General features: G+C 40.8%; 1 protein-coding gene across 2 annotated transcripts in view; it reads right to left on the bottom strand.

Annotated features, from left to right (window-relative positions):
- Window positions 1-3360: 3360 nt before the first annotated feature.
- Window positions 3361-27250, bottom strand: part of LOC109423625 (YTH domain-containing family protein 3) — a 58118-nt gene continuing 34228 nt past the window's right edge. Inside the window, exons 3-8 of one of the 2 annotated variants that reach the window (XM_029873466.2) lie at window positions 20375-20500; window positions 19011-19150; window positions 17699-18939; window positions 8404-9059; window positions 7705-8116; window positions 3361-6965 (exon numbers count right to left, since the gene is read on the bottom strand). In XM_029873466.2, the coding sequence (XP_029729326.1) occupies window positions 7719-8116; window positions 8404-9059; window positions 17699-18939; window positions 19011-19150; window positions 20375-20500 (2561 nt within the window). In that variant the 3' untranslated portion in view covers window positions 3361-6965; window positions 7705-7718. The remainder of the gene's footprint in view (window positions 6966-7704; window positions 8117-8403; window positions 9060-17698; window positions 18940-19010; window positions 19151-20374; window positions 20501-27250) is intronic. The other variant, XM_062842370.1, reaches the window with a different exon arrangement.

The following is a 27250-nucleotide window of genomic DNA, read 5'->3' as shown; positions in this document are numbered from 1 at the left end:
ACAAATATTCATTTACTTTCATTCAGTTGACAAACGAGTATCGAGCAGCTGAATATGAATATGCAGGCAAGTGAATGAAAATTGCCGCACGGTGAACTTCAGCTCGCCTGCTCAAAAATTTTGCGCCCTGGCTGCAGCTGCATATCGAGTATTATGGCGGCAAGTTTTTGATTCAGTGTATCATGAATTTTATGTTGAGGGACCATTCATAAACCACGTAGACTTTTTGGGGGGAGGGGGGGTCTGGCCAAAGTCTACGCTGCATACAAATTTCAAAATTTTTGTATGGACGAAAGTCTACGAGGGGGGAGGGGGTTGGCCAAAATTTGGTCTACGTGGTTTATGAACAGCCCCTGAACTGAATAAACAAATTACCACTTTTAGTACCACATGTTCGTCATAGGCAAATATGATATGAAAAATTATGAAATTATGAGGATAGAAACGTTGCATGCCTAGTTTTGGCGCTATGGTCAAATCGTTCTCAAAGCAGGCTTCTCCAGGGCACATTCTAGTGGCCATGGGTTGACCAGGGAGGCCATTTGACCTTTTTACGGTAACCAAGATGATGGATATGAAAAATCATGAAGATAGGACCGTTGCATGCCTAGTTTTGGCACTATGGCCTCTGAATGTCCTCGAAACAGGTTTTTGCAGGTCACATCCGACAGACCGTCGCATGCCTGGTTTTGGCGTTTCCAAGGAAGGCACTTTCAGAACACATTCCGATTGCCGTTATGTTCATCTGGCTAACGTACCTCTTCATGTGAACCAACATGGCTACCAATCTAGTAAATCCACTGTGACTTTTTTACACAAGATTGTTTACGATCAAGTTTACGATATTCAGAAAGTATTGACTCAAAAGCAATCTTATTTGAGTGTTTTCTTAGGTATCGAGGGTGGTTTTGACAACCTTTCGATAAATCAGAGTAAAACACACACCCCTGGATCCAGGGTATACTTATGAACGCTTCAGCTGATACCGTATTACCCCGCTAATACGACACCGACTGTTGTCGTATAACCGGGGTAAACTTTCAATTCGACAAACTGGTCACTCTACACCACCATGCTCATTGAAATTTGGCAACTCTATTTTTGTTTTTGTTTTGATTTCCGGATTTGTTATGAAACATAATTTTATCAAATATTGCGGTGGCGCGAATGAAAAGCTCGTTCTTTCTACGATTGTTGCCATCCTCAGTTCATTCCGGTTGGTCTCCAGGTGGTTTGGGTGTTGAATAGCACCAACTCAGAACTTCCGAAATTTGCGGCTGCAAGAGGAGTTGCTGTGGGTGCGAGTATAAGCGCAATATCAAACTGTTTTGCATTTACAGTGTACATCGCTGTGACATTTGAACACTTTTTAATTCGACATGTGTCGTATAAGCGGGGTACGAATTAAAAAGTGTCGTATTAAAACGAGTCGAACCAGAGGGGTAAGACGGTACCGTGTTCACGTGGATCCCTGGACACTGCGGTGTTCCGGGAAATGAAAAAGCCGATCATCTCGCTGGCTCCGGTCACGTCCGTGAACGACACACTGACAGCATCCCGCTCATGGATCTTAAACGATGGATCAAATCCAGCTGCCGTCAGTACATGGGTAACCTATGAAGCCAATCAAGAACTGCTTTCCTGCGGAAAATAAAAGACACGGTTGAACCATGGACTGATTACATAGTGAGTACAACTTACCAAAGTTTCGTCAAGTGTCGTCGGTGCTTAACAAATTCCTTTGTGTTCAACTGTCACCCCAATCATCGTATGTCAAAAATACATGGTAAACAAAAGAAATCAGCTGATCTCATCTGTCTCATGGATAGCCTTATTGCGAACCGGGTACACACTTCTATCACACAACATGGGAGGTGGTCCGTTCCGCAAGGAGTGTGAAGTATGCCACATCCCAGCCACAGTAGAACATGTCCTTTGCGTGTGTCCCATCTACGAAGGCCAACGTCGACTCCACAACATCGCTGGTAATATTGGAGAAGTTCTACGGGACGATCCGGATACCATCACAACACTGTTCAAGTTTCTCCACGATTGTAACCTGTATGAATTAATTTAACAGCTCTCTCATTCGTTCATTAATTTAGTGTGTCGAACTAACATTAAGTTAAAAAACACAATAATAAAGAATAAAAAAAAAAGTGAAACATCTATTGTTCTTTTCATGGAAAGACGATACCGTGATGGGGTTCAACCTTTGCGTCTCTTTGATTCTGCAATCAATGTTACTGATCAGGTAAAGTACGTTGGAGTTATTCTTGATTCCAAGCTTTCCTAGGCACCTCACATTGAATTCAGAATCAAGAAAGCTTGCATGGCCTTCGGGGCAATGCCGACGAACCTTTGGTAATATTTGGGGTCTAATACCCAAGTACATATATCAAATGGATTATCGCTTTATGCGTTATCACAGTGCCCTTTTCAGAGCGCTGTTTGAACCCATTGCATTGTGGTACGCTTATGCGTGTATGACGTTCCTATTCCTTTACCTGTCCCATCTTTTTTTTCCTTTCCTTCCCAAATGGATGAGAACGTGCCTCTGGAGCCGACCTACTGATACCTGATACCAGAAACATTGCACGAATAAGCAGGGCTTTGAATTGGGTTATTGACCTGCAATCAGTGATGGAATTGTTCTCATCGTGATACATTTCGCGAGTGAAAAGCCAACACAAGGTTTACTCATGATTCCGAGAGTAAACAGTGTGTGAGTTTATTCGCACTCGCCTGCTTCGTGAGTAAGAAGCAAAACGAAAACAACAACACTCATGAGTTTTTATTCGTGTAGATTTAGTGGAGGTACGGGAAGTGCATTTTAATGTGGTTATAATAGCAAATCCAGTAATTATCCATCATAAACTAAAGCTTTATGCTACATTGTTCCTGAAAAGCAGCACTGCCAGTCGTAAAAATGCATTTATCATCAAAATAAATGCAAAAAAAAAAACTCAGAGAAGCTTCACGAATCACAGGCGAGTGCTTGCCAGCTTCGTTTACTCACGAGTAAAAGAACGCGAGTATTCTCGGATCCCTGTTGTTCACGAATAGGTTTGATTTGGTTTGTGTCTGCTCAGCTGCAATCCAGCAATCTTCATAATTTTCCATCCCCGCCTGCAATCTGACGTGACTGGCGTTTATCGCATAACAATAGAAAGAATATCACCAACACTCACACGCTGAAGATGGCTGACCCATACAAAAGATTGAACCAGTCTGATTGATTCCTTGTTTCAGTGTCGCTGACGCTGACCTAGCGATACTTGAATAGTAAATTATGGGTCAATCATGCTTTAGAAGGATGTCTTCAAAACCATCAGAGAAGAAAAATTAAAACCCTTCACGTTATAATCAATATGCCTTTTATTAGTTTTTTTTGTTTGCTTCAACTCTTTCATCATTAGATTTTCGTCGTTTTCTTCATGTTTAATTATGTTTCTTACCCTATGTACACATCCTTTTTTTTTTCTCAGCAATCAACACGTCTTGCTCATCTTAGTTTAGGTTCAGCTTTCCCATTCTGTCTACAAATCTTTGCAATCGATTAGCATAACTTTCATTACTTTTCATTGTTTTTTTTTTTTATAATTGTCAATCATCTCTCGTACTTTGCAGTTTCGTTTTGCTTTCTTGCTTCATGTCATCAGTTTTATTTGTTTGTTTCAATCATCACGTGTAGTTAATATTACTTGAAAACGATAATAATAATAAGGATCAAACATTGTGTGATAAACTTTTACTTTTCTTTCATTCGAATCTTTTCCCACGCTTCGCAACAAATCCTAGCTTAGTCATCTTCGTTTTTTTATCATTTTTGGATCTATGCTTAATTAGAGCTGAGCCACCGGGGGCGCAAATTCATTACCGTATAGTTCCTTTTCGGGGGCAGACTTATTACTTTGTTATCAGTTCTAGAGCTAGAAAATTTGATTTTATCTTTATCATCATCAATAGAAACGATAAAAGAGAATCGTTCGTTATCGAAGGGAATTGAACGGTAAAGTAAATGAATTGTTTTATTTATGTTTTATCAAAAATGATCAATGCATTGATGATAGTGGAACAAATCCTTTTATGCTATGTAATAATTAAGATTTGTGTAGGTGTGTTTGTGTGGTGTTGCTTCTTTTCTTCACTAAAAAACATTATTTTTTCAGCAATATTTGATTTATCAGTTTCTATTTGATTCCCTAAACTCGTTATGTCTAACATTGATAGTTAATGTTGATGCATTTTGTATCTATTTTTTTTTTTGTTGCACGAATAATGATTTTTGTTTTGTTTCATTTTTGCTAGATTAAGATCTAAATCTTGCGTGTTCTCAATTTGTTACCGTAAGTTTTGTTCACACTGCTCTAGACACAGTTTATTTTTTAGATGCATTTGTAGGGTTGTTTTTTGTTTTAAGTTATTTTGAACTTAGAGTCTCACTTTTTATACTACGCATTCCATAATGTTTCCGTTAATCTTAATATTATATGCGAGAAAAAAAAACATTAGAAATGTTTTTCCTAAAACAGCTTTGAACCGATGCATTTGAACAGTGATTTCCTTGGTTAAATGTCAATTTTAGTTGAAATTATGCGCACTCGAAATCCAGAACTGGAAATTTTGTGTATTCAAACTGCTGAATCATATTTTGACAAACAAGAAATTGCAGTTTTTCAATGGCAATATCATTTGCTTAGAGTTTTTGTAGTTTTAGTTATTTTAAATTCGAAATATCAAAAGATCATCATCATCCAAGACGACCATGTTCATTAAATGGAGATAAATGTAAACACAAATAATGATGAAAATGTTAAATTCAAGCAAAAATAAATAAATGAAAGGATAACAACTGTTTGAATATTCAAAATGTCCAGGAACAGACCCAAGGTGCGCAAAGTTTAATTTAAGTTTGTTTTCGTTAGTTATATCATTAAGTTGTAGGATATTTGAGAATTCATAGCACAATTTTTGCTTACTCTTGACTTTTTTCGTTATCGAGGAAAAAAACTAGAGAAAAAAAAATGAAACATAAAACACCATCATGTACGTCACCTGCGCTGGCATCCATTCACATACAGGCTCCAAGTTCCCCGCTGATGGCCGCAGACTCGGATCGATGATGGGGCACTGAGTTTTCTCGTATGTCTTCGTCTTCTTCTTCATCTTCTGCTATCCACCTGTTTTCGCCACGTGTACTCGCACTTTCGATATTTCGGATTTCTCACGCTCTAACACTCGCACAGTAAACTAGTAATCAACATGTGTATCACAAATAGGTTTCCACTTGTTAAAAAGTGTCCATTTTTTTCGTTTCGTAGAAAACTTGTCCATTAAACTGTTTTTTGGATCGCTTGACGGAATTCTATTAAGTGTCCATTTTTGTTGCACGCACATTTCGCTTCAACGGGAAACCGGGGTTCCCTTGTTTATTTATTCTCTACACGAGCCAGCTTGTTCAGAAAAAATGAACTAAACTGTCGTTTGACTATACCTTGCAATTACGATGAATTTTTCAACTGTTTGAGGAATACTTTTTGTTCGTTTTGCTTAAAAGTCGGGCAAACACTAAGTTATGTTTTTAAGAAAATTAAAATATCAACAAAACAAATTCGCTTCTTTACAAAAGAAATGGAAAGTCTTTGCTTGAACTACACTTAATACTTGGCAATTTGTTCACGTGTCTTTCTGTAGATTTATCATTTTTTTATAACGATTCAAGGGTAGTTTTTCTTCGTTCAGTCGACGTTAACGGTGCATCCATCATTTGTTTGCGATTCTTTGAAACTTTTACACACATTCCGGTTTAGTCCTTCTTCGGCAGTCTTCTGTGGGCACGCAATGGCCTCAGAGCTCGTTGAGTATCTCGTTAAATTCACTTTCGAAAGCACTAACATAGGTCTTAGTCTCTTTTCATCATCATCATCATCATCATCACCACCGTCCAGCAGCGGAGATACAATTGGGATAAGCGGCAAAATCGGGAACATCATCTGCAGCCATTTAACCTATAAAAAAGGAGTCGAAAACCCTCTGCCCCGGTCGTCCCTGTTTCCAGGACTAGGATCGGCCAGTCTTACGGAGAAATACGCATTGTAAAAATTAGGGAAAATCGAAAACAAAAACTGTGCTTTAACAACTTCTGTTTCATCATACTCTTCAAGATTCATTGTTTTAATCACTGTGGATCTGTGTTTGTTATTCGTGTTGTTGTAACTAACGGCAGCACTTTGTTGAATGTTTTCTTACCTTGTTCGGTGATTACTCTTGAAAGTAGAAAAGTAAAGCATTTCAATAGGAATATTATAACGTTCGTGTTAACATTTTCAAACTAAGTCACGCTTGTATTATTGCGGCAATAAAAAAATGTTATGTCATCATTTCTTTGATTACCGTTTTTGTTTGTGTTGTTTTATTTTTAAGGGGGATTATACCATATTTTCTGATTCTGCGTAATTATTCAACAAGTCGTACTAATTTCTTGTCGTGCTTTTCTTGTGTATTAAGAGCAATTGTTTCTTAACGTTTATTAAATATTTGTTTTTTCCCTTTGTTAGCATCGATATATATTAGTGTTCAGCTTTTTCTCTTCCTATCCTTAAATCTTCCGTTCTCGCACTTAACTTTTCATCTTAGATATTTATGTGTTGTATTTAGCTTACTTTATTCTCTCCATATTACGTGTCTCTGTATATGTTCGTGTCTGTCGCTATCTATTACATAGTATAAATCAATCAAGTTTTTAAAAATGTATGTGTGTGTGTTTGTTTAGTGTCTCAGTGTGTGTCATATGCAACATCTTCATTATCATTTGCTCGCTGGTTGTTAACTTGAGCGATTAGAAGCACCTCTCTGCTGTGATGGAAAACGGGACCTGCCTGCTGTTGCCGTTGTTGCAGTGGGAGAGCGCCACTCCGAATCCCGCGACCGCTTTTCTGCTGCAGCTGTTGGTCATTGCGGTCCTGTGAACGAGATGCACCGAAATTTTATTTCTGGGAAATAAAATAAACGATCCACGTAGGGCAGAAATTAGAATGAGACCACTGGCAAGTTTAACAATAGGTGTTGTTGGTATCAAACTTTTCGGAAGACAGAACATTATAAATTACGATAATTAATTGCTAAAACTAAACAGTAAACTTTATTCGTGTCTTGCCGAATTATCGACAATTACGACTGAGGTATCTCTTCTGTATGTATCACAGAGTCCCCTCCAATTACCCCAGGAATCTGATGTAGTGATCAGATGGATTAACTACTGTTGTCTTCTCTTCTGATACTTCTTTCTGTGTGACGAACGAATGCTAGTTTGATTTAGTCAATTGTAACTCGTTGTTTCTTGCCTTTATCAACTTCTCACTGCGATCCAGTAGATACTTTGTAAGGTTCCTCATACGGTCGATGTAGTACTGGTGGTGACTAAATCATATCGATTCGCACGTACGTACTAGCAAACATTGTGCTGTTGCTAATCAAAAATGTTGGTAATCATCCATTGTTTTGTTATTTTTGTCAGAAGTAAGCGCGCATGAAAACAAAAAGAACGGCACAATCGGCGCCGTAGTCGCTTGTTTTCGAATTGGATGAATTTGGGATAGAGAGATTATATAAGTGATGTAAAACAATAGATTCCTTGTTGCAGTAATACCCAGCAAAATAAAAACAATGATCATAATATTAAGAATTCAAAAAAATACTAACCCTTGCTCGACACCTTAGTTACCAACCCGGTAGTGGTCCCTCGAATCGCCTCGATAGCCACCACCACCACCGCCGCCTGCGCCATTGTTGTCCACTCCTCCATCCCGGGAGCCACCATCGGCATCCATTCGACTGCCACCACGATCCATACCGTCGCGTGACCTGAATCCACCGCTGTCCCGATCGCGATAGTCGCTCCGGCCACGGTTGTCGTAATAGTCACGATTCGGACGGTTATAGCTTCGCTGGTAGCCACCACCATCATGACCATCCCGCGAGTAGTTACTGCCACCGTCGCGGTCATCACCACTGTTGCTACCATTCCCGCTAGGGTTATTGTTTCGCCTATCGTAGCTTTGATAGCCGCCACTTCGGCCTCCGTCCTGATTGTACTGATTACGGTTGTATCCACCTGAAACGAACGGAATATTGCGTTTGCGTTTACGTTTTTAGCATTACTGACCAATTCAATCTCTGGGTAAATCCTAAAGATGTAACTGAAGAAATACTAAAGGAATCCCTGGGGAATTTCCGAAGAAATCTCTGAAACTAATTTTATATAAAACTGAAGGTTTTCTTTGGGAAATCCATGAAAAAGTCCTCATGGAATCTCTGAAATCACTGGAGGAATTCTTAAGGAAATTCCTAGTGAACGTTTTTAAGCCTGAAGCCAGAATAAACCAACAAAACCTCACTCACCATAGCCCTTGTTGTAGCCGCTTTGGTAGTCTCTACCGTATCCTCCCCGACCGTAGCTATCGCCGCCGCCACCATCCCGATCGTTATACTTGTTGTAGTTGTTGTGGTACTTGCTGGGAGCATCGTAACCCCCGCCATACTGTTGCGGCCTGTAAGACGGCTGCGGGTCATGCTTCTTAGTGTTCTCCTCCAGCTGGCGTTGCTCGTAGTGAATGAAGTCATCGAATATCGACATGGTGTGCTTGAAGGTGTGGATGATCTTCAGCGCCTGGATTCCCTTCGCGTTGGGCACCTCCTGGGTGTCGCGCGAGTTTGTGATGGGTTTGTTTTCGTTATTCTCCAGCCGTACCTGCCGAAGTTGTGCATTCGGCACATCCTTCACGTAGATCCAACGCACCTTGAAAGTGCCCTTCCACTTGTCCTGGGACCACACGTTCGAAACGGAGTTGTAATCGACGGCCGTCATCATCTGCGCGATACCGCAGAAGTGGCCCGATCCGTTCACCGAGAAGAACAGATACACCATACCACCTTTCTCTTCGCGTTCGCGATACGCCTGATCCAACCGCTGGTTGCCGTGTTCGGTCGAGCACCAGATCTCGTACTTGATGCTTCGGTGGATGTCATCCTCCGAGTAGGATTTGATAACGAAGAACCTGGAAATAGGGGGAAAATGAGAAATATAATAACATCCAAGGCACTTGACAGATAACAACATAGGTATTAGATATGCTTCCATTTTTTTTTTTTTTTTGAAGTGTGATTTAAACCAAGTCTAACCCATACCTGCGGCCAGCGTTCTATTTGTAGGACAGTCCTTTGGCATGGTACACAAATTACGTAACGCTGAAATTGGCCATTTCAGACTCCCTCCCCCCCCTTCGTAACGCTTTTTGTATGGAAGCGCGAAAATTTTTGTATGGGTCGTAACGCTACGCTGGACTCCCCCCCTCCCCCTATAGCGTTACGTAATTTGTGTACGATGCCTTTTGCCGTGAATATCTCCAGAATTACGCAAAATTTTTAGAGTACCATCAGGGTACCAGATTCCGCTCATCTAAGGCCAGTTTCACAGAAAAACATCATCTGTTGAATGACTGTTAAACCAATTTGTAATGTTTTTCCATTTTATGTTAGTTCAATCTAAGTACAAACAGATACAAATCAAGACTTATGTAAAACTTTTCATAAAAGTATGATTTTATTACATTTGGTGTGAGACCAAAGTGGTCCTAATTCCGCTCACGAACAAATTTATGCCATCTTTTAAATAGACTTTTGCGGAAAAGTGCATTATTTTTGCAACTCTATGTTTTTACAATTATTTTTTCCTGTTCCGTAGGAGTGTATAATAGGGGTTAAACAAACTGTGTACTAAAATCGGCAGATTTTACGATTTTGATGTATTTTCTTGCGTGAGCGGTTATTGGAACACATGAAATTAGCTACAGATTTTTTGGGCCCAATAGCCGCTCAAAACAATTCATTGTTTTGTTTTTAAAATTTATGTTATCCGGTAAATATTTCATAAAATGGCTTTGCTCTCGTCTAATTGATATTGTCCAAGAATATCAGCACCGAAAAGAGTGTATTTAGGCGTGTAAACTTGATTTTTGCAACAGTGAGCGGCTATTGGGTCATGAGCGGCTACTGGTACACTGACGGTACTGTCTTTTGAGAAGTTTTTCATTACATCAATTGAAGGGTAGGGTATAGGGTTAGATTAGAGGCTAGAGTAGAGTGTTAGGTAGGTAGACGGTAGGGCAGAGGGTAGAGTAGAGGGTTGGGATAAAGGGTAGGATAGATGATTAGGGTAGAAGGTAGGGTAGAAAGTGGAGAAAAGGTGGGGCAGAGAATAGAATGGAAGGTAGGGTACAGGGTAAAGTTAAGGGTTAAGAAAGAAGGTTAGTGTAGAAGGTAGGATGCAGGGAACGGTAGAGGGTAGGGTACAGAGTAGAGTAGAGATTAGGATAGGGGGTAAGATGCAGGGTAGACGGCAGGATGCGGGGTTAGGGTGAAGGGTAGGGTTAGGTAGACGGACAGCGAGTAGGGTAGAGGGAAGGAATATAGGGTAGAGTGAAGGGTTATGATATACGGTAGGGTAGAGGGTATGGTAGATAGTTAGGGAAGAGAATAGGTAGATTTCTCCTGGAAACCCTTCATGGCATTACTCAGGTATTGATTTTGAAAATACTGAAAGGATTCTTTTAGGTAGTGTAGTCGATATTCCTTCAGAGACTCCTGCTGGAATTCCTTCAGAGATTCCTTCCGGGTTTTCGTAGAGGAATCCTTTAGAAATTGCTTCAGGGATTCCTTCCGAAAAGGAAGATGAAAGAATATAGATTACTGGTGAGAAGTAATCCTGGAGGGATTCTTTAACCCTTTGGGGATGGCATTTTCACCTCTCTGGATGCAACCTCGCTAGTCCAGAACACGTTTATGATGGTCGATTTTTTCGGCTGGGCAAATAAGACCCATCCGTCCCCAAATGGTTAAAGTATTCATGTTGGAATTTCTGGTGAGATTCCTTCAATTATTATTACCGAGTTTTTCAGGGATTTCATCTAGATTTCTTCTATGATTCTTTCACAGATTCCTGCTCATCGGCTTCCACCCGGCGTTTCAGTCTACGGGATTCCGAGGATATAATTCAGAAATTTCTGGCAGCATTGCTTTAGAAAATCCTGAAAGGAATCTTTCAAATATTCTAGCCGGCATTCCTTCAGCGATTTATGCTGGGATTATGAAGAGAATTGACTCGAGCTGCACTTGATGATGTCCCTATTGATGTAGTCAAGGATGTTCTTTCCTAGTTTTGACGAAGATGATATCATTTATGCTATCAACAAACTGAAACCATAAACTACCGCTGGTCAAGATGGAAGTCCACCAATCATCCTTAAGAGATGTGCAAGTTCGCTGTGGTATCCTTTGCAAATCATTTGTAATGAATTCATAGCGCTGAGAAAATTCCCAGAAAGCTGTAAGCTAGCAGTAATGTTCCCTGCTTTCAAGAAGGGTGATAAGCGGGAGATTCTGAATTACAGAGGAGTAACATCGTTATGCGCTGGATCAAAACTTTTAGAGACATTGGTGAGCCGCGTACTCTTTTTTGCCATGAAGAATTATATCAGCTCCTGCGTCCACAAGATCGTTAAATTTGCAATTATTTTTGTATGGCAATCTAGAAAGGTTTCCTAGTAACCTTGGCGAACCAAAAAAAAATATAGACATTTCGCATCTACAATAGTGTACGAGAAGATTTTGTTACACATTTTATGAGTGGTCTGGAAATTCTGTTCTGTTTCTGTTTCTGTTCTGTTATAATCAACGCACCCCCGGGCCGTGGCCAATCTGCGTTGAATCGCTGGGCGATACGTCTACCAGTAGACTTGTATCTGCCCTATGCTAAACCGATTAGCATAGCAAGTCCTTTCCACTGATGAGTAGGCTCGAATGTCCCGCCCTCCCTATAACCCATAGGGGGAAATAAGGAGTTTTCAGTTTCAAGTTTTGCATGGATCATGACACTAACTCTTTCTACCATAATGCTTTAAAAATTCTGAAATAAAAGAAAACTAATATGATAAAAAGAATTGAGATACAAGTTTTTATACAAAATTTAAAGATCAGTTATTTAAAGGTGAATTGAAGAAATGTTAAGTAGGGTACCTATATTATAAAATGTTCCGCACCGCCACGAATGTCATGAATAAGCAAACACATAAATATTCCATTTGCCTAGTAGTAGAAAGAGTTGCGTGCCTGTTTATAAAAGTTTTTACTTATCTTGATTGCTCCGGACAATTTCCGTTTGTGTTGGGGAACTTCGTGAGTGTACCAGGATAGGTTTTCTTCAAAAATATGGCGTTTTCTGGAATTAAAAAATAAATGGAAATACTGGGCCGCACAGCTCCGCGGCCCACTTATATTAGTATAATAATGTTTATAACAAGTGATAAATTTTGAAGAATACAATTCTTAATCAGTATAAATAATAATTACTGGGTTCTACTTTATATGCTACAAGATATGCTACAAGATAGATTTTTTGCCTTCCACCATGTTTACTATTAAAGTGTACGAACTTATTGACATATTAAATCACCAGTGATTCAAATACAATGTAGTGAAAATCTTGAGTCGATAGCATTCAACATCCGAGTTTTTTTTATGCATATAATAACGTTACAGTGATTAATTTAAATATAGCTCAACAAAAAATACTATTTAATTTTTAAATAGATACGCCTACCAAATTACTGTTTATTAAATAATTATCCTTAGCCATGCAAAATAATAGCGTGAAACGTGATACATGAATTCTCATTTTATATCAATATTGTCATGCTATCCGCTCCTGAGTTCAATTTCATTTGAATTAAAGGAAACGTTTAAAAAGAAGATTATCTAAATTACATTAATCTGCTTGTTTACACTACTCTTGCTACTTACTATTACGTCTGCAAATGAATAATGTTAGTAGAGACTGGTACTAAGCCATGTCGGTTTCTCCAGCACTAGTTATAGTCAACTGTTGTTAGGTCATTTCTTCAGAGACACACAATCCGGGCAAATTGGATTGTCAGATAATCAGTGCCCTTTCAGCACCAGGTGTCACATCACGATCATTAATATACAGGAGTATAAAAATTACAAGATGTGATGACCGAAAGAATACAGTGTCGAACAAAACTACTGCTTTGTCCGACACTGCAGGTAAGCTAACTCCCCCTTATGAGTGGTCTGGAAATTAATAATTATTATTATTTCACGGATTTCTCCTTTTAAATGTTTCTGCCGAAATATGTTCAGAGAATCCTAGTGGAATTTCTTTAGGTATACGTGCCGGGATTCCTGCTGATATTTCTTGAAATATTCTTCCAAGGATTTCTCCAGTAGTTTCTCTGTTGAGCTTCCAGGAAAGATTCCTCTCTAGATTCTTCCACATGATCCTCCCAGAATTGCTTTGTGGAATTCTGTCAGGACTGCTTTAAAAAATCTTGAAAGGATTCTTTTAAAAATTTTAGTCAGCATTACTTCAGGAATTACTACTGGAATTCCTCCAAAGATCTATTCCAGGGTTTCGTAAATATTTGTTTTACGAGTTCCTACTAGGATTTATTCAGGGATTCTTTCAAAGAATCCTTGAGGGAATCCTGAAGGGATTCTTTTAAGTATTCGTGCTAGGATTCCAGCTGAGGTAAATTCAAAGATTTTTCCCGTTTTGAATTTTTGCAATAATTTCTTCCAGAATTTCTTCAATTATTCAGAGATTCCTGTTGAGCTTCCAGCCGGATTTCTTTCAGTGATTTTTGAGAACCTATCAGATATATTGTACGGGATTTCTTCCAGGATTACTGCAGGGATTTCGTCTACGATTTCCAGGGATTCCTCCCGGAATTTCTACGGGAAATCTTCCACCAGCACGAGCTAGAGCTTGAGTGTGGGAGAGTAAAAGAATACAGAGAAACAGAGAGAAGTAAGCTTTTTGATGCAAGTAGATATTAGAGTGGATCATCGTTAATATGGAAAAGTGAAAAATTCAATGGTATCCCATCAGATCAAAGCTATTTTGATACCATTTCAGGACCCAAATAAGTGTGCAAAATTTGAGCACGATCGGTTATGTCTACGTTTTGCGCATCGCGATTGAAGTTTATATGGGATTTTACATGGGAAAACACAATTTTTTGTATTTCTCTCATAACAAGCTCGAATTTTTCTAAAACCATGTAACCGTTAAAGTGAAAACATAGCCTAGGGTGTCCTGAAAAGCTTTGTCGAAGACCGCGAAGTGATCTGATGCTTATGAAAAAAGTTATAGCGTTGCCATTGCTTGCTGAAACATCATGATTTTTTTGCTATTGTTATTCCTTTACATGTTAAAACATAAACACATGCATGCGGTTCGCTGATTATAACTATTTTCACAAGCATCGGATCGCTTTGCGGTCTTCAACAAAGTTCTTCAGAACATCCTAGGCTATCAATTTACAGTATCGGTTAAAAAGTTTCAGACAAACTTTTTCAACTTATGACTAAAATGCAAAAAAGTATGTTTTCCCATATAAAATCCCATACAAATTTCAATTGCAATGCGCAAAGTGTAGACGCAACCGATCGTGCTCAAATTTTGCACAGATACTCAGGACCCGAAACGGAACTAAAAAAGCTTTGATCTGAGAAAACGCTTCTGATGATCCACACTAGTAGATATCTCTAGTAAACCATCTGCCTATGATCGCATATCAGTCGCTGAATCCCTGAATCAGGCACTGAATGACACTGAAATCTCTAAACAAGATTTTGGGTAGAAACAGGCAGTCCTTCTACAAAGATGAACAAAATTCTTATTGTGCATTTCAATACAACAACTGAGTACGATTGGCCGACTCACCATCTGTTCAAATAAAGCAACGTACGATTCAGTCAACAGAAATGAGCTTAGGTAGATAATTTTAAAAACATGGTTTTTCGGTGAAACTAATTGGGTCGAAACGCGCAACGCTGGATGGATCAAAATCAAGTATTCGGATTGCCGACGAAGCGTCTTCCTCTTTTGTGTCCTTAGATGTATTGAATATAGGTGATACTCTTCCAAATTTACTGTTCAACATTGCATTCGAAGGAGCGATTAGGATGTCTGACGTGCAGAGGAAAGGAACTACATACCATCCCACGGTCGCACATGCTCTCGGCTTTACGGACGATATTGATCTCGTCGGTAAAGTTCGTAGAGCAGTGGAGAAAGTTTATACTCTTCTAAAAAGTGGAATCGAGGTAGATGATCGCTGGTAGAGACAAATGCAGACCAAATGGTGTTAGAGAGACATTTGGAGCATGCGGCAATGAGGTTTCAAGATTTCTTGATGAAATTCCATTAGATGGTTTGTCACAGGCGCATGAATCACGAGTTAAGGGTACAAAGAAGCGATTAGTGGAACTGATAAAATGGGCAGACTTCAGTATTGCTGTGTGCATTCAAAACGCAAATATCAAATGCGAGAAAACTAAATGCGGTAAGATTTTCTAACATTTAACCTGATGTCAGCGGGAGCTTATGAATGCTAGGCTGCCGGTGATATAGGACATGCAGCATGCCGCAGTTGCTATTTAAGATATTTGTTCTAATTCTTTAAGGGAGCATCCATCAAGTACGCCACGCTAAAATTGAGAATTTTTGACCCCCCCCCCCCCCCTCTCCCCTTCGTACAGGGTTTTCCTATACTTAATACATTAGGGGTCGTGCACAAATTACGTCACGCTTTTAGGGGGGAGGGGGGGTTTGTCTAAACGTGACAACCCATACAAAACATATTGAGGTCCCATACAAAAAGTGTGACATAGGGGGGAGGGGGGTCGAAAAAGGTCGATTTTTGCGTGACATAATTTGTGCATCACCCCTTACTTATCACACTTTCACGAACCCCCTCCCCCAGTGGAGGACCTGGTTTGATGGTTAAAACACTTGACCATCACGCCGAGGACCTGGGATCGAATCCCACTCCCGACAAACTCACAAAATGTGAGTTCTTCCTTCGGAAGGGAAGTAAAGGGTCCCGAGATGAACTAGCCTAGGGCTGAAAATCTCGTTAATACAGATAATAAAAAAACCCCTCCCCCTCTAAGTGTGACGTAGTTTATGGATCACCCCTAACGTGTGCGTTGGGAAGTGTGCTGATTTATGACTTGATGACGTCATGGTGGCACCCTTCCTGGTGGCCCTTCTGGATTCTGGAATTCCATCCGGGAATCCTCCAAGAAATTCTTCGCGGTGTCTCCACAAATTTGTTACCAGACTCCTCCAAAAGTTTCTTGTGAGATTCCCAGGTAGTTTTTAATGAAATTCCTCCGGGGGTTTATTTGGGATTCCTTCAGAATCCTTTTCTACGATTCCTAATTTCTTCTGAGATTTCTAAAAGGTTCCATATGAGGTTCCTCTGGAAACACCTGTTGGTTGGAGGAAAACCAGAAGGAACTTGCTTGAGGATTTCCTCAAAGAAGTCCTGTAGGAACGCCATGAAGAATGCCATAAATAAAAACTGCAGGAGAAATTGCTCAAAATACTCGGAGGATGTCCATTAGGAACATCTGAAAGAATTCTAAAATGAACTTCTGGAAGAATGCCAAACGAAACTCTTGGAGGAAACCAAAAAAGAGTTCTTAGATGAATCCTGGAAAGAGTTCCTGAAGAAATTCCCGAAGGAGTTTCAGAAATAATTCCAGAAGAACTTCCCGGGAAATTGCCGGCAAGGGTTCACAAAGGAATCCCGTAGGAAGTTTCCGAAGGAATTCACGAAAGAATTCTGAATCAGAATCCCAGAAGGATTTTCCGGAATTCTTGAAGCAATAACAGCAGTATAGTTACTGAAAGCATCCCGGAAGGAGCTCTTGGAAGAATCTCAGCGAAGTTTTTTATAGGAATACTGGAAGAAGTTCTTGTAGGTTTCCTGGAAGGATCTAGAATTCCTAAAAAAATACTCCGGGATAAATTTCACATGAAATAATTCCTGGAAGGAACCCCGGACGAAATTTCGGAAAGAGTTTCTGTAGGAATCTTGGAAAGAATTCCTGAAGCAATCCCCGAGAGAACTCCTGGATGAATCCCGGAAAAAAATCCCGGATGAAATTGCTAGCATTCCCAGGCATGTTTTCCAGGAATAGCTTCTGGAAGTAAAAACGAAACTTCTGAAGAAATCCCAAAACAAACTATTGAGAAACTAGGATGGAATTCCTAAAGGACTCCCGGCACTCCTGTAGAAATCCCGGAAGAAATCCGTTAAAGCCCCAGAATGAATATTTGAAAGAATCCTGAAAGAAGTTGCTGGAGGAACCTTTTAGGAATCTTTGAAAGGATCCCAGAAGGAAACTTTGTCTTTGGTATCACTGGGTTGACGTATTTGAAGGGCTTTTGAGCTCCGTTTGCTTTTTGAACGCGCACATCAATACGACAGTTACGCATTTACATGCGGTGAAGGCCTGATTACCGTTCGGGAAAACTGGAGGAACATCGAGTAAGACGACAACGATGCTGCTCTACTGTACGCTTGACGTTACCCGACGTCTCCACTAGACAGAAATGTCTTGCCATTTTGCTGGACAGATGTGTCATGACAGAAATGTTATCTCGCTGTTTGCATGGAAAGCAGCGGTGTTGATCATTTCTGTTACGTTTTCTCTTTCTGGCAGCAAAATGGCAAGACATTTCAGACTAGTGGAGACGTCGGGTAAGGTAGTGACAGAAAAGTAATGATTATAATGTTAGTTTCCCATAAGTCATTCCCACACTTACCTAGCTAGGTGCGCCGTATCCAGCATATCCAGATTGGTCGGATTGTAGTTCTTGTTCGGCAACTGAGTGAGGATTGCCGTCGGTGAAGTGGCCGTGGCCGTTTCGCCGGCACTTGGCGTTGGAGATAGTGGCGGCAATGGCTGCTGTTGCGGTTGTTGTACAACTTGTGCCGGAGGCTGCTGTACTGGTGGCTGTGGTTGTTGTTGTGGCTGCTGCTGTGGCGGTTGCTGCTGTTGTTGTTGGGGTGGTGCCACTGATGCTGGTGGTTGAGATGTCTGGCTATCTTGATTATAACTGGCGGGGCCGTTGCTTGGGCCTCTTCTGTTGTCTTCTTGTGGCATGCGATGCTGTGGAGGTGGTGGTTGCTGATAGCTACCACGTTCGTTCGACTGCTGATGTTGATGCTGATGAGCAGGTGGTGGTTCATGATGATTTTGATTCTGTCGCGAATGGTGATGCTGCATTGCTGGGGGCTGATGATGGTACGGAGGTGGCTGATGGTAGCCTTGGCCGCCGCCCTGTTGGTTCATGGATGGGGGCGGTCCGGAATAGTTACCGCGGTTGTTATGCTGCGGTCTATCTTGATGATACTGGCGATGATCTGGTCGCTGGCCATGGTGCTGCTGAGGCATCATAGCTCCGCCGGACTGGTTCTGCGGTTGCTGCTGGGGAGGTGGATTCTGAGCTTGGCCGGGCGTCGGCCAACGTGAGTTCTGAACTCCTGGTGGTGGTCCCATGTTCTGTTGTTGCTGCTGTTGATACTGTTGCTGATGATGCGGATGGTGTCTTCCGCTGCCGCCGTCGTGGCCACCTCCGCCCATTGTAGAGGCATTGTTGGGGCCACCCTTGCCACCGGCCGGTGGTTCAGCGAGCGGCGATGGTTCGATTACCGGCGGAGGTACAATCGGAGGCGGAGTCGGCGTCGGGACCATCGCATTAGGTCCGTTCTTGGACGGCGAGTCCCAGGTGCCGATATCCATATTGTGCTTGCCGGGAACCATCGGTGGTGGGGGCATACCGGGGCCCTTCTTCTTCACCGTGGTACTCGTGGTGTTCACTTGCGGTTTTGCCGGTTGGGATGCAATCGACGCCCAGGTCATCTTTTTGGGAGCTTCCTTCTGCTGCTGGTGATGTTGGTCTGACTTGGATAGTGAACTGTTGCCGTGCGAGGAGTGATGGTTGCCGTCTCTGTTGTGGCGCATCGAGCCGAGGCCGAGTCCCTGCATTGATGACTCAACATTCTACGAGGTGGGGGAAGAAAAGAGAAAGTTGTAAGAATGTGTTATCAAATGAGCCGTCTGTGTACTCCTACCTTAATTCCATCGTGGTAAGCTCCCTGATTCCGGTGGTAGTAATCATCGTACGACTTTCTTTGCGATTGTCCTCCGGCACCAGCACCAGCGTGACCGTGGCTCACTTGTTGCGTTCCCCATGAGTTATTGTAATCATTTCCTGTGCAATGAAGAAGAAAAAATCGGAAAACAAGTGTCTAATTAGTGGTGCTTGGTAATCAATTGCTGATTTGATGGAAAGTGCATGGCACGGGTATGTTTGCAGAACACGTTGTAAACTGTTGTGTAAATGTGTGTAGTTTATGACGGTAGATTAGTTAACTAAAGTAAAAATCCACATAAAATCAATATTGTTGAACGCATTGTAATGATTAAATGCACTTATTTTAACAGGCTAAATAACACAAAATCAATAACAAAATATTGTAATTTTTATTGCTTTTCAATAGTACCACTGTCATTGGCTTAGCTAGCTTTTTTGTCACTCCTTTTCCTTAAAAAACACGAGAAAGGATAGGTTGGAAGAGGAAGCACTGGCCCGTTTTTCTATTCCGCACTTTTTCGTTTGATTAACACTGAGCGAGAAAAAAAGAAAAAGCTGGCTACGCCAATGACCACTGTTAAATCAATAAGCCAATATTAGGGTTCACCTTATACTTATGACACACATGTGATTATTACTGTACCCTTGCCTTTGAAATTAGTTCAAATATGATTGAGTTAATCAAAACCGAACCAGCAGGGACTGTAACATTCTAGCAAAGACTTCACATTTTTGGCAGTAGAACAGCTTTAAGAGATCGATGTTATTCTTGCATCTCACCTAACGCCTAATGACCAATTTGATGTCAATTACTAATTTATTAATTAGCTTCTATTTATATTATGGAGAAAAATATAGAAAAAAAAACTAAATTTCCTTGAAAAAATAAGATTGAATAAGTGTTTCTTGACGTTTATTTCCGTCAAGCTCACATTTCCGGCATAGCCTGAATTCGATTCCCGGCACACCTTCTATGTAGCACTATGGTACATAGGATAGTCAAAAATTATGTATAATTTTTGGCTATTTTCCTTTCGATATGGCGAGAATTAACGACGAAGTAGATTTCATAGTGTAGAATTCATTTCCACGGTAGCAACTGTTTCAATTTTAGAAACATGGGGTCTCCATTTTAATGATAGCTTTAATAAAATAATATGAAAAAAAAAACTAAAGAAGCATGACATTGTTTTGATCGACATATGTAACACTAATCACATCATCGCATCATATGGATCAGCTATAGAACTGCGAATACGACTCGTCAGGTGTTGAATGTGTGTCTTGTGTGTGTCTGATGTAAATGGCGCGATTGAAAGCAAGCGCTGATCGGATACCCACCACCTATTATAGCGATACTTTCAGTCCCATTCGACCAGGCCGCCGTAGTCGTTTCGCCTACACCGCTGAACGGAGGATATTGGAACTGTGCACCCGATGTCGTCTGCTGCGAGCCATAACCATAACCTGCGGTGCACGACAGAAGCAAGAACAAGAATCGAGAACAAGAAACGGGAAGAGGGAAAAGAAGAAAACTGTACTTCTGACTGCCATTGTTGTTGGTGTTGCTTTTGCTGTGATTTAAGTGGGATGATTTTTTTTTGTTCGGTTTAAATATAGGTACATCGACTCGGTTGCATTTTAGGTGGGGGTGGTGCGAGGGATATACGACGAGGCACAAATAGGAATCAAAACAACGGAAGTACACAACTACTCAGTCAGGCTACTGGTTCAGTTCAAAACAATGAAAGTAATAAAAGAAAAACATGTGAGAAAGTGATGAAATTGGACGGACATCCGTCAGGGTACCGAACGAGGAACAACGACTACAACCAACTGACCGGCTTCGATGAAGACGGTAAATGGAATCTAAAAATAAAGTTCTTAAGGTGTTGAGTTGTTACTAAATCTGTACACAACGATTGCAATAATTTTCAATTCCAGACTTCTGAGGGATTGTACCATCAATCCCTCAAAAGTCTGGAACAAACCTTGATTGATTCATATGCCTTGTTCTCAGTAACTATGAAATGGCAGCTGTTTGAATTCATTTTATGATTTCATTTTTTTTTTTTTTGAAATGCAACTTGAGTGGACCACACCTGAATGTCTTTTGGCGATGTTGACAACTTTTTAGGATTTTTCGGGAACCTGGTTCTCCCGTGGAAATGGAAATTAGCTTACAACACATGAAACTTAATGATTTGTAAAACAACTTCCTTAAAGTGCAATGGTGCCGTGGACCTTGTGTTTCTCCGAGACACATTAGGGATTATGAAGATGTTGTTAATTAGTTTAAATTTTCACCTATATGGTTTCGCATTATGCGATTTACACACAGTGTATTCTGTGTATCTTCGCCTTTGGCGTTTTCCAATCGATACCGATCTGGTTTTATTGCTGTTGTGCTTTGTTGTGCTGTTATTGCGAAGAATTTAATCTTACCTAGTTTGGGTAGTGGCTACGGTTAGGATAGCTCAGATCAATCTTCAGCATAAAAGAACAGCAACGATCAATCTTTGCAGCTTTATGCAAAATGGTATAGCCCAAGTGGCCTTAGTACAAGAACCTTACTTTTGTAAGGAGAATTTCTATCTAGGAAACCTTGTGAACCTGGTGTTTGCTACTTTCAATAAACATGAAGTGGCAAACTCGCGTGTCATGCCTCGAGCCTGTGTGCTTGTCAACAACGCAATCGTTGCTACACTCATCTCTGAACTAACTACTAGAGATGTACATATGTGCTATCACAATTGATGTATCTGTTGGAAACCTCAACAGGAAATACGTCTATTGTTCGGTGTATTTACCGCATGATGAACTATCCCCTACGGATGCTTTCAAACAAGTCATCGCATACTGCACTTTAAAAGGCCTTCCGCTAATTGTTGGCAGTGATGCTAATGCTCACCATATCATCTGGGGCAGCACAAACATTAACTTGATGGAGTACTTAAGTATTACAGCTCTTGCATTACTTAACATAGACAACCGCCCAACCTTCATGGTATCTGCTAGAGAGGAAGTGTTAGATATAACTTTTTGCTCAAGTAGAATTAGTCACGAGCTGACCAATTGACATGCGTCAGATGAAGTATTTTTATCTGACCATCGCTACATCTTTTTTGAACATTTAAATGTTACTTCGCAAACATTGCGTTTCAGGAATCCTCGGTCAACAAACTGAGATCTTTTTACTGATTTGGTTGCGGCCAAATTTCATGGATGCTCACCATCCATTGACACTCCAAGTGATTTAGATGGTGTCGTTGATACTACAACGACCTTCATCATGGAAGCTTTTGAAGAAGCATGCCCTCTACGGTCTGTGAAGATCACAAGAGGAACCCCTTGATGGAACTCTGATCTGGCGAAACTCAGCAAACATTGTAGAAAGAGTTGGAACAGACGACGTTCGGCTGGTTCGGAGGTTTTCAGGTCGACTCGCAAGGCCTACAGAAAAGCTCTCCGGTCTGATGAACCATCCGGCTGGGAAAACCTTTGTACAAATGTTTCCAGTTTGAGTGAAGTCAGTCGGTTAAACGAAATCCTTGCGAAATTTAAGGATTTCCGAGGAACAAACTTCGTTTGCCAAATGGCGATCTGACTTCCTCTGATGAGGAAGTTCTGTAATGCTTATTCCGCACACACTTCCCTGGATGTGTGGATATTACATCTTCGGATAAACCTGATGTCTTTTCTTGTAGTTACGATTCCCTGGCTTCGGCTCGGAGTATTGTAACTATAGAATCGATTGAGTGGGCACTTAATAGCTTTGCTCTTTTCAAATCTCCTGGGGCAGATGGGCTTTATCCTATTTTGCTTCAGAAGGGATTTGATAATTTCAAACATGTTTTGAAAAAAAACTACTTGTTTGCAGTTTTGCTACATGGTATATTCCCAAATCTTGGCTGGATATTACTGTGAAAATCATTCCGAAACTGGGTCGTTATTACAAGTTTTATTTTTGTGTTAAATGTTGTATTTTAATTTGTAAATATTCCCCTAGTATTAATGTACATTTATAGGGCTCTCGTATGAAGAAGCAAAGAGTTTCAGACCTATCAGTTTGACCTCTTTTCTTCTGAAATGCTTAGAACGCATTGTGGATCATCACATCTGTGATGTTCATGTGGCCAACGTGCCTCTTCATGTGAACCAACATGCTTACCAATCTGGTAAATCCACTGTGACTCTTTTACACAGGGTTGTTTACGATATCGAGAAAGCATTTGCTCAAAAGCAATCTTGTTTGGATGTTTTCTTAGATATCGAGGGTGCCTTTCGAAGCCATATTGGAAGCTGCACGGAGTCATGGTATATCTCCAATGATTTTCAATGGATTCATCAAATGCTCAAAAACCGATATATCTTTTCGACATTGCGTCTAGCAGGGATTAGGAAATTGAGCGATTGTGGATGCCCCCAAGGGGGCGTCTTCTCTTCGCTTTTGTGGAATCTCGTAGCAGATACGCTATTGAGGCAACTCAATAATAGCGGTTTTCCTACATATGGTTTTGCCGACGACTACCTAACATTGTTAGTTGGGATGTGTGTCACTACCCTTTGCGACCTGATGCAAAGCGCCCTTCAGGTAGTTGAGGATTGGTGTCGCAAATATGGCCTTTCTGTAAATCCGAATAAAACATCTACTGTTTTTTTAGGGGTGATACACAAATTATGTCACGCAAAAATCGGCCCTTGCTAGGGGCAACTAGTTTCTTTGATAATTGATCATTATAATTAATTTTAATTTAGATTCGTACAGATTTAAGGCATCCCAACACCTGCATATTTTCGGAGCGCTAGCTAGTAGCTATACCAGCTCTCTGATGCAGAACAGCGACCCAGCGAACAGCAAAACATCGGCTCCCATTAGTCGTCCAATTTATCAACCGTGTGTCACCGCCGTCGCTGTACGGCGATCAAAACAAGGATAACTGCCGGTCGCTGCCCTAAGTCGGCATAACGAAGAGTTTTCGAATCTGGGAAATATGATACCCTGGTTTCCTGCCGTTGCTGCTGGCTGCCGCATTATTGCAGTTGGACATGTGCAGATTTTTGCATAACGACCCCAACAGCAACAACAACAGAATGAATTCTGGAGTGGACATTGAAGGGGACTACAACAGCAACACAAAAGCAAAAAAGGGGTTTTTGCCTTCCTAAGAGGGAACTAACGACGTCGAATACGTGCAAAAACTAGAAAAGGAATACACAATTTACATAACAAAGGCAGAGGCAGTAAGATATTCCTAGATGCGATTTGAAGTTTATGGCCTTGCTTGGAATGATGAAAGCGAACGAATTAGATTGCATTTCTAGTTTGCTGTTTCTTTTACTCAAATCAGACAAGATTCGATTTCCTCGCTAGAACCACCGAATCAAATTAAAGCACTACAAAAGAAACACACAGCGTCATCTGTTTTTGCCCATCATCCTCGGCCTTCTTCCCAGGCAAATAAACCAACAATCGCAAGCTTCCCGAAGCCAACGACAACATCGAACGTAGGCGTCTAGGAGGAAACGATATCGCTTTCTTCCAAACGGAGCACGCCCTCGATTCGAGAGAAACAACTAAAATCAAAACAAATCACGCGACACGTGACCAAACGGTACACTTCGGGACTTGACTGCTGGTACCGTGTTAGGTTGTCTGTCAACGATAGAAACCACTGCTGTCATAGTGAATCTCGTTCAAACGAGAAATCCTCCAAGTTTCTCTATTTCCAGCGATAATCGGAAAAGTTACTGTTCTATCATTTATTGGGTATGTTGATATAAATAAAGTGTAGACACCAAACGCTTTTAGTAATTTTTTGCTGAATTTAGTCGAGATGAAGGGTTCAGCAAAATGTATTGCTGAACTTTTGGTAAAATTAGTTAAATTTCAGCATAACGTTGTTGGTGATCAGAAGAATTTTCTGAACAAATCAGCAAATTTCGCTGAATTTTAGCTAATTGTTTGCTAAAATTTTCAGCTAGAGAAAATTTAGCAAAATTAATTTAGTCCAGACTGAGGGCAGTTTAACGGCCTAAACAGGTGGTGGCCATACTTTTCTTCGATCGTAAATAAACACGCATTTGGGGTCATTATGACCCAGACAGGGCACACTGCGTCGGCGGATTGAGCATCAGCTAATGCACGAAGAAGGTTGAAAGGTAGGAACGCCTCTTCCATGGTTCGAATATGGCGATATCTTCCGCGAAACCCAAGAGCAGCATGTTCGACCTCGTGACAATAGTTTCGCTCCTTTGCACAGCAGCTTTTCCTTCTTATCGTGCTATGTTGAACAGTAGGTTCGAAAGAGCGTCGTCCGGTATCAGTCCGTCTAAGTCCGTCTACGATTAATGACTAGATTTCATCCGCAACCCGTACACTTGATTTCGACTCGTCAAGCGTCACACGAATCAGTCCAATCAGCTTCGCCGGATAACGAGCAGCATGGAGTACAAGTTGGAGTATTTGTCTAAATAAATTTATTATCAAAAATTGAGATTATTCATCGAACCGTCTCTGGAGGAATTTTGGGATTAATTCTTGAGGAAATCCTAAATAAAATCTTTTAAGTGTTCCTGCAGGAATACCTGACGAAAACCCTGAAGGAATCCCTGGAGGAATTCCTGGAGAATTTTCTGGAAGACTCCCTGGAGAAATTATTGGATGAATGCCACGAGCATATTCTGGAAGAAATCTCGAAGGAATCCCTGGATGAACTCCTGGAGGATTCCCGAGAGGAAATCTAAGTGGAATCCCTGGAGAAGAAACATCTTGAAGAATTCCTGGAGGAATCCTTAAAGAATTTTCTAGAGAAATTCTTTGAAGAATTTCTGGAGCACTTTTTGGAGAAATCGCTGGAGAAGTCCCTGAAGAAATTTTTGGAGGTACCTTAGGAGGAATGCCTGGAGTATCTTCTAGACAAATTCCTGACGGAACCCCCAGTAGAATTCCTGGAGAAATCCCTAGAGGAAGTATTTCTTGAAGAAATCCCTGAATGAATCCCTGGAGGAATCTCTGAAGGAATTCTAGGAGGAATCCCTGGAGAAATTTCAGAAGAAATTCCTAGAGGAATTCCCCGAGAACTATTTCTGGAGGAATCGTCGAAAAAAAAATCTGGAAGAATGTCTGGAACAATCCTAAGGGGAATCCCTGGAAAAATTTCTGAAGAAATTCCTGGAGCAGTTCGCAGTGGAATTCTTGGAGGAAACCCTGGCAGAAATCCCGGATGAATCCCTGGAAAAATTCTTAGAGGAATTCCTGAATAAATTCCAGAAAGAATTTCTGAAGGAATCCATGGAGGATTTCCTGGGGAAATTCATGGAGGAATTGCTGTAGGAAATTCCGAAGGAATTCCTGGATCAATTCTTGGAGGAATTCTTGGAGGGATTCCTAAAGAAATACCTGGGGTAATCACTGGAGAAATTCTTGATGGAATTCTCGAAAAAGTTTTAGGAGAAATGCCTGGAGGAATACCTGGAGGAGTACCTGGAATAATTCCTGGATAAATTCCGGGAGGAATTCCTGGAGGAATTTCTGAAGGAACTCCTGGAGGAATCCTCAAGCAATCCTTGAAGGATGCAGGAATCGCTGGAAAAATTCTTGGAATAATTCGTGGATAAACTCCGAAAGGAATTCCTAGGGAAATTTCTGAAGGAATCCATGAAGATTTTTTGGAGAATTATCTGGAGAAATTTCTGTAGGTATTGTGGAGATATTCCTCAAGGATCTCTTGGAGGCTTAGAGCAATCCCAAGAGGAATTCATGAAGGAGTGCCTTGAGGAACCCCTGGAGAAATTCTTAGAGACATGCCTGTAGGAATTCCTGGAGGAATCTCAAGAGAAATTCCTTGAGAAAACTCTAGAGGAATTCTTGGAGGAATCCCTGTTTGGGCCTCTCCACTTTTTCAAAAATCTTCTCTGATTCTCAAGTCCACCCCCATATTTTGATTGGCATCCTAAAAGCAGTAACTGATCAAAAGAACTTTTTGAGGAATCCATGCAGGGTTTCCCAAAAGAATCCTGGAGGAATTTCTGGAGGAATCCTTTATAAAATTTGGGGGAATCCCAGGAAGAATTTTTGAAGAAATCCAAGGATCAATTTCTGAGGGAATTCTAGGAGGAGTTTTTGAAGAAATCCCATAAGGAAGTACTGAAGAAATCGCTGAAATTCCAGAGGAAATCCCAAAAAGACTAAACAGAGGAACTTTTGTAGTAATT

Source organism: Aedes albopictus, chromosome 3 (assembly GCF_035046485.1).
Source record: "Aedes albopictus strain Foshan chromosome 3, AalbF5, whole genome shotgun sequence".
NCBI classification, from domain to species: domain Eukaryota; kingdom Metazoa; phylum Arthropoda; class Insecta; order Diptera; family Culicidae; genus Aedes; species Aedes albopictus.
Note: the sequence above shows the minus strand (reverse complement) of the source record. Positions and strands in the feature narration are given on the sequence as shown.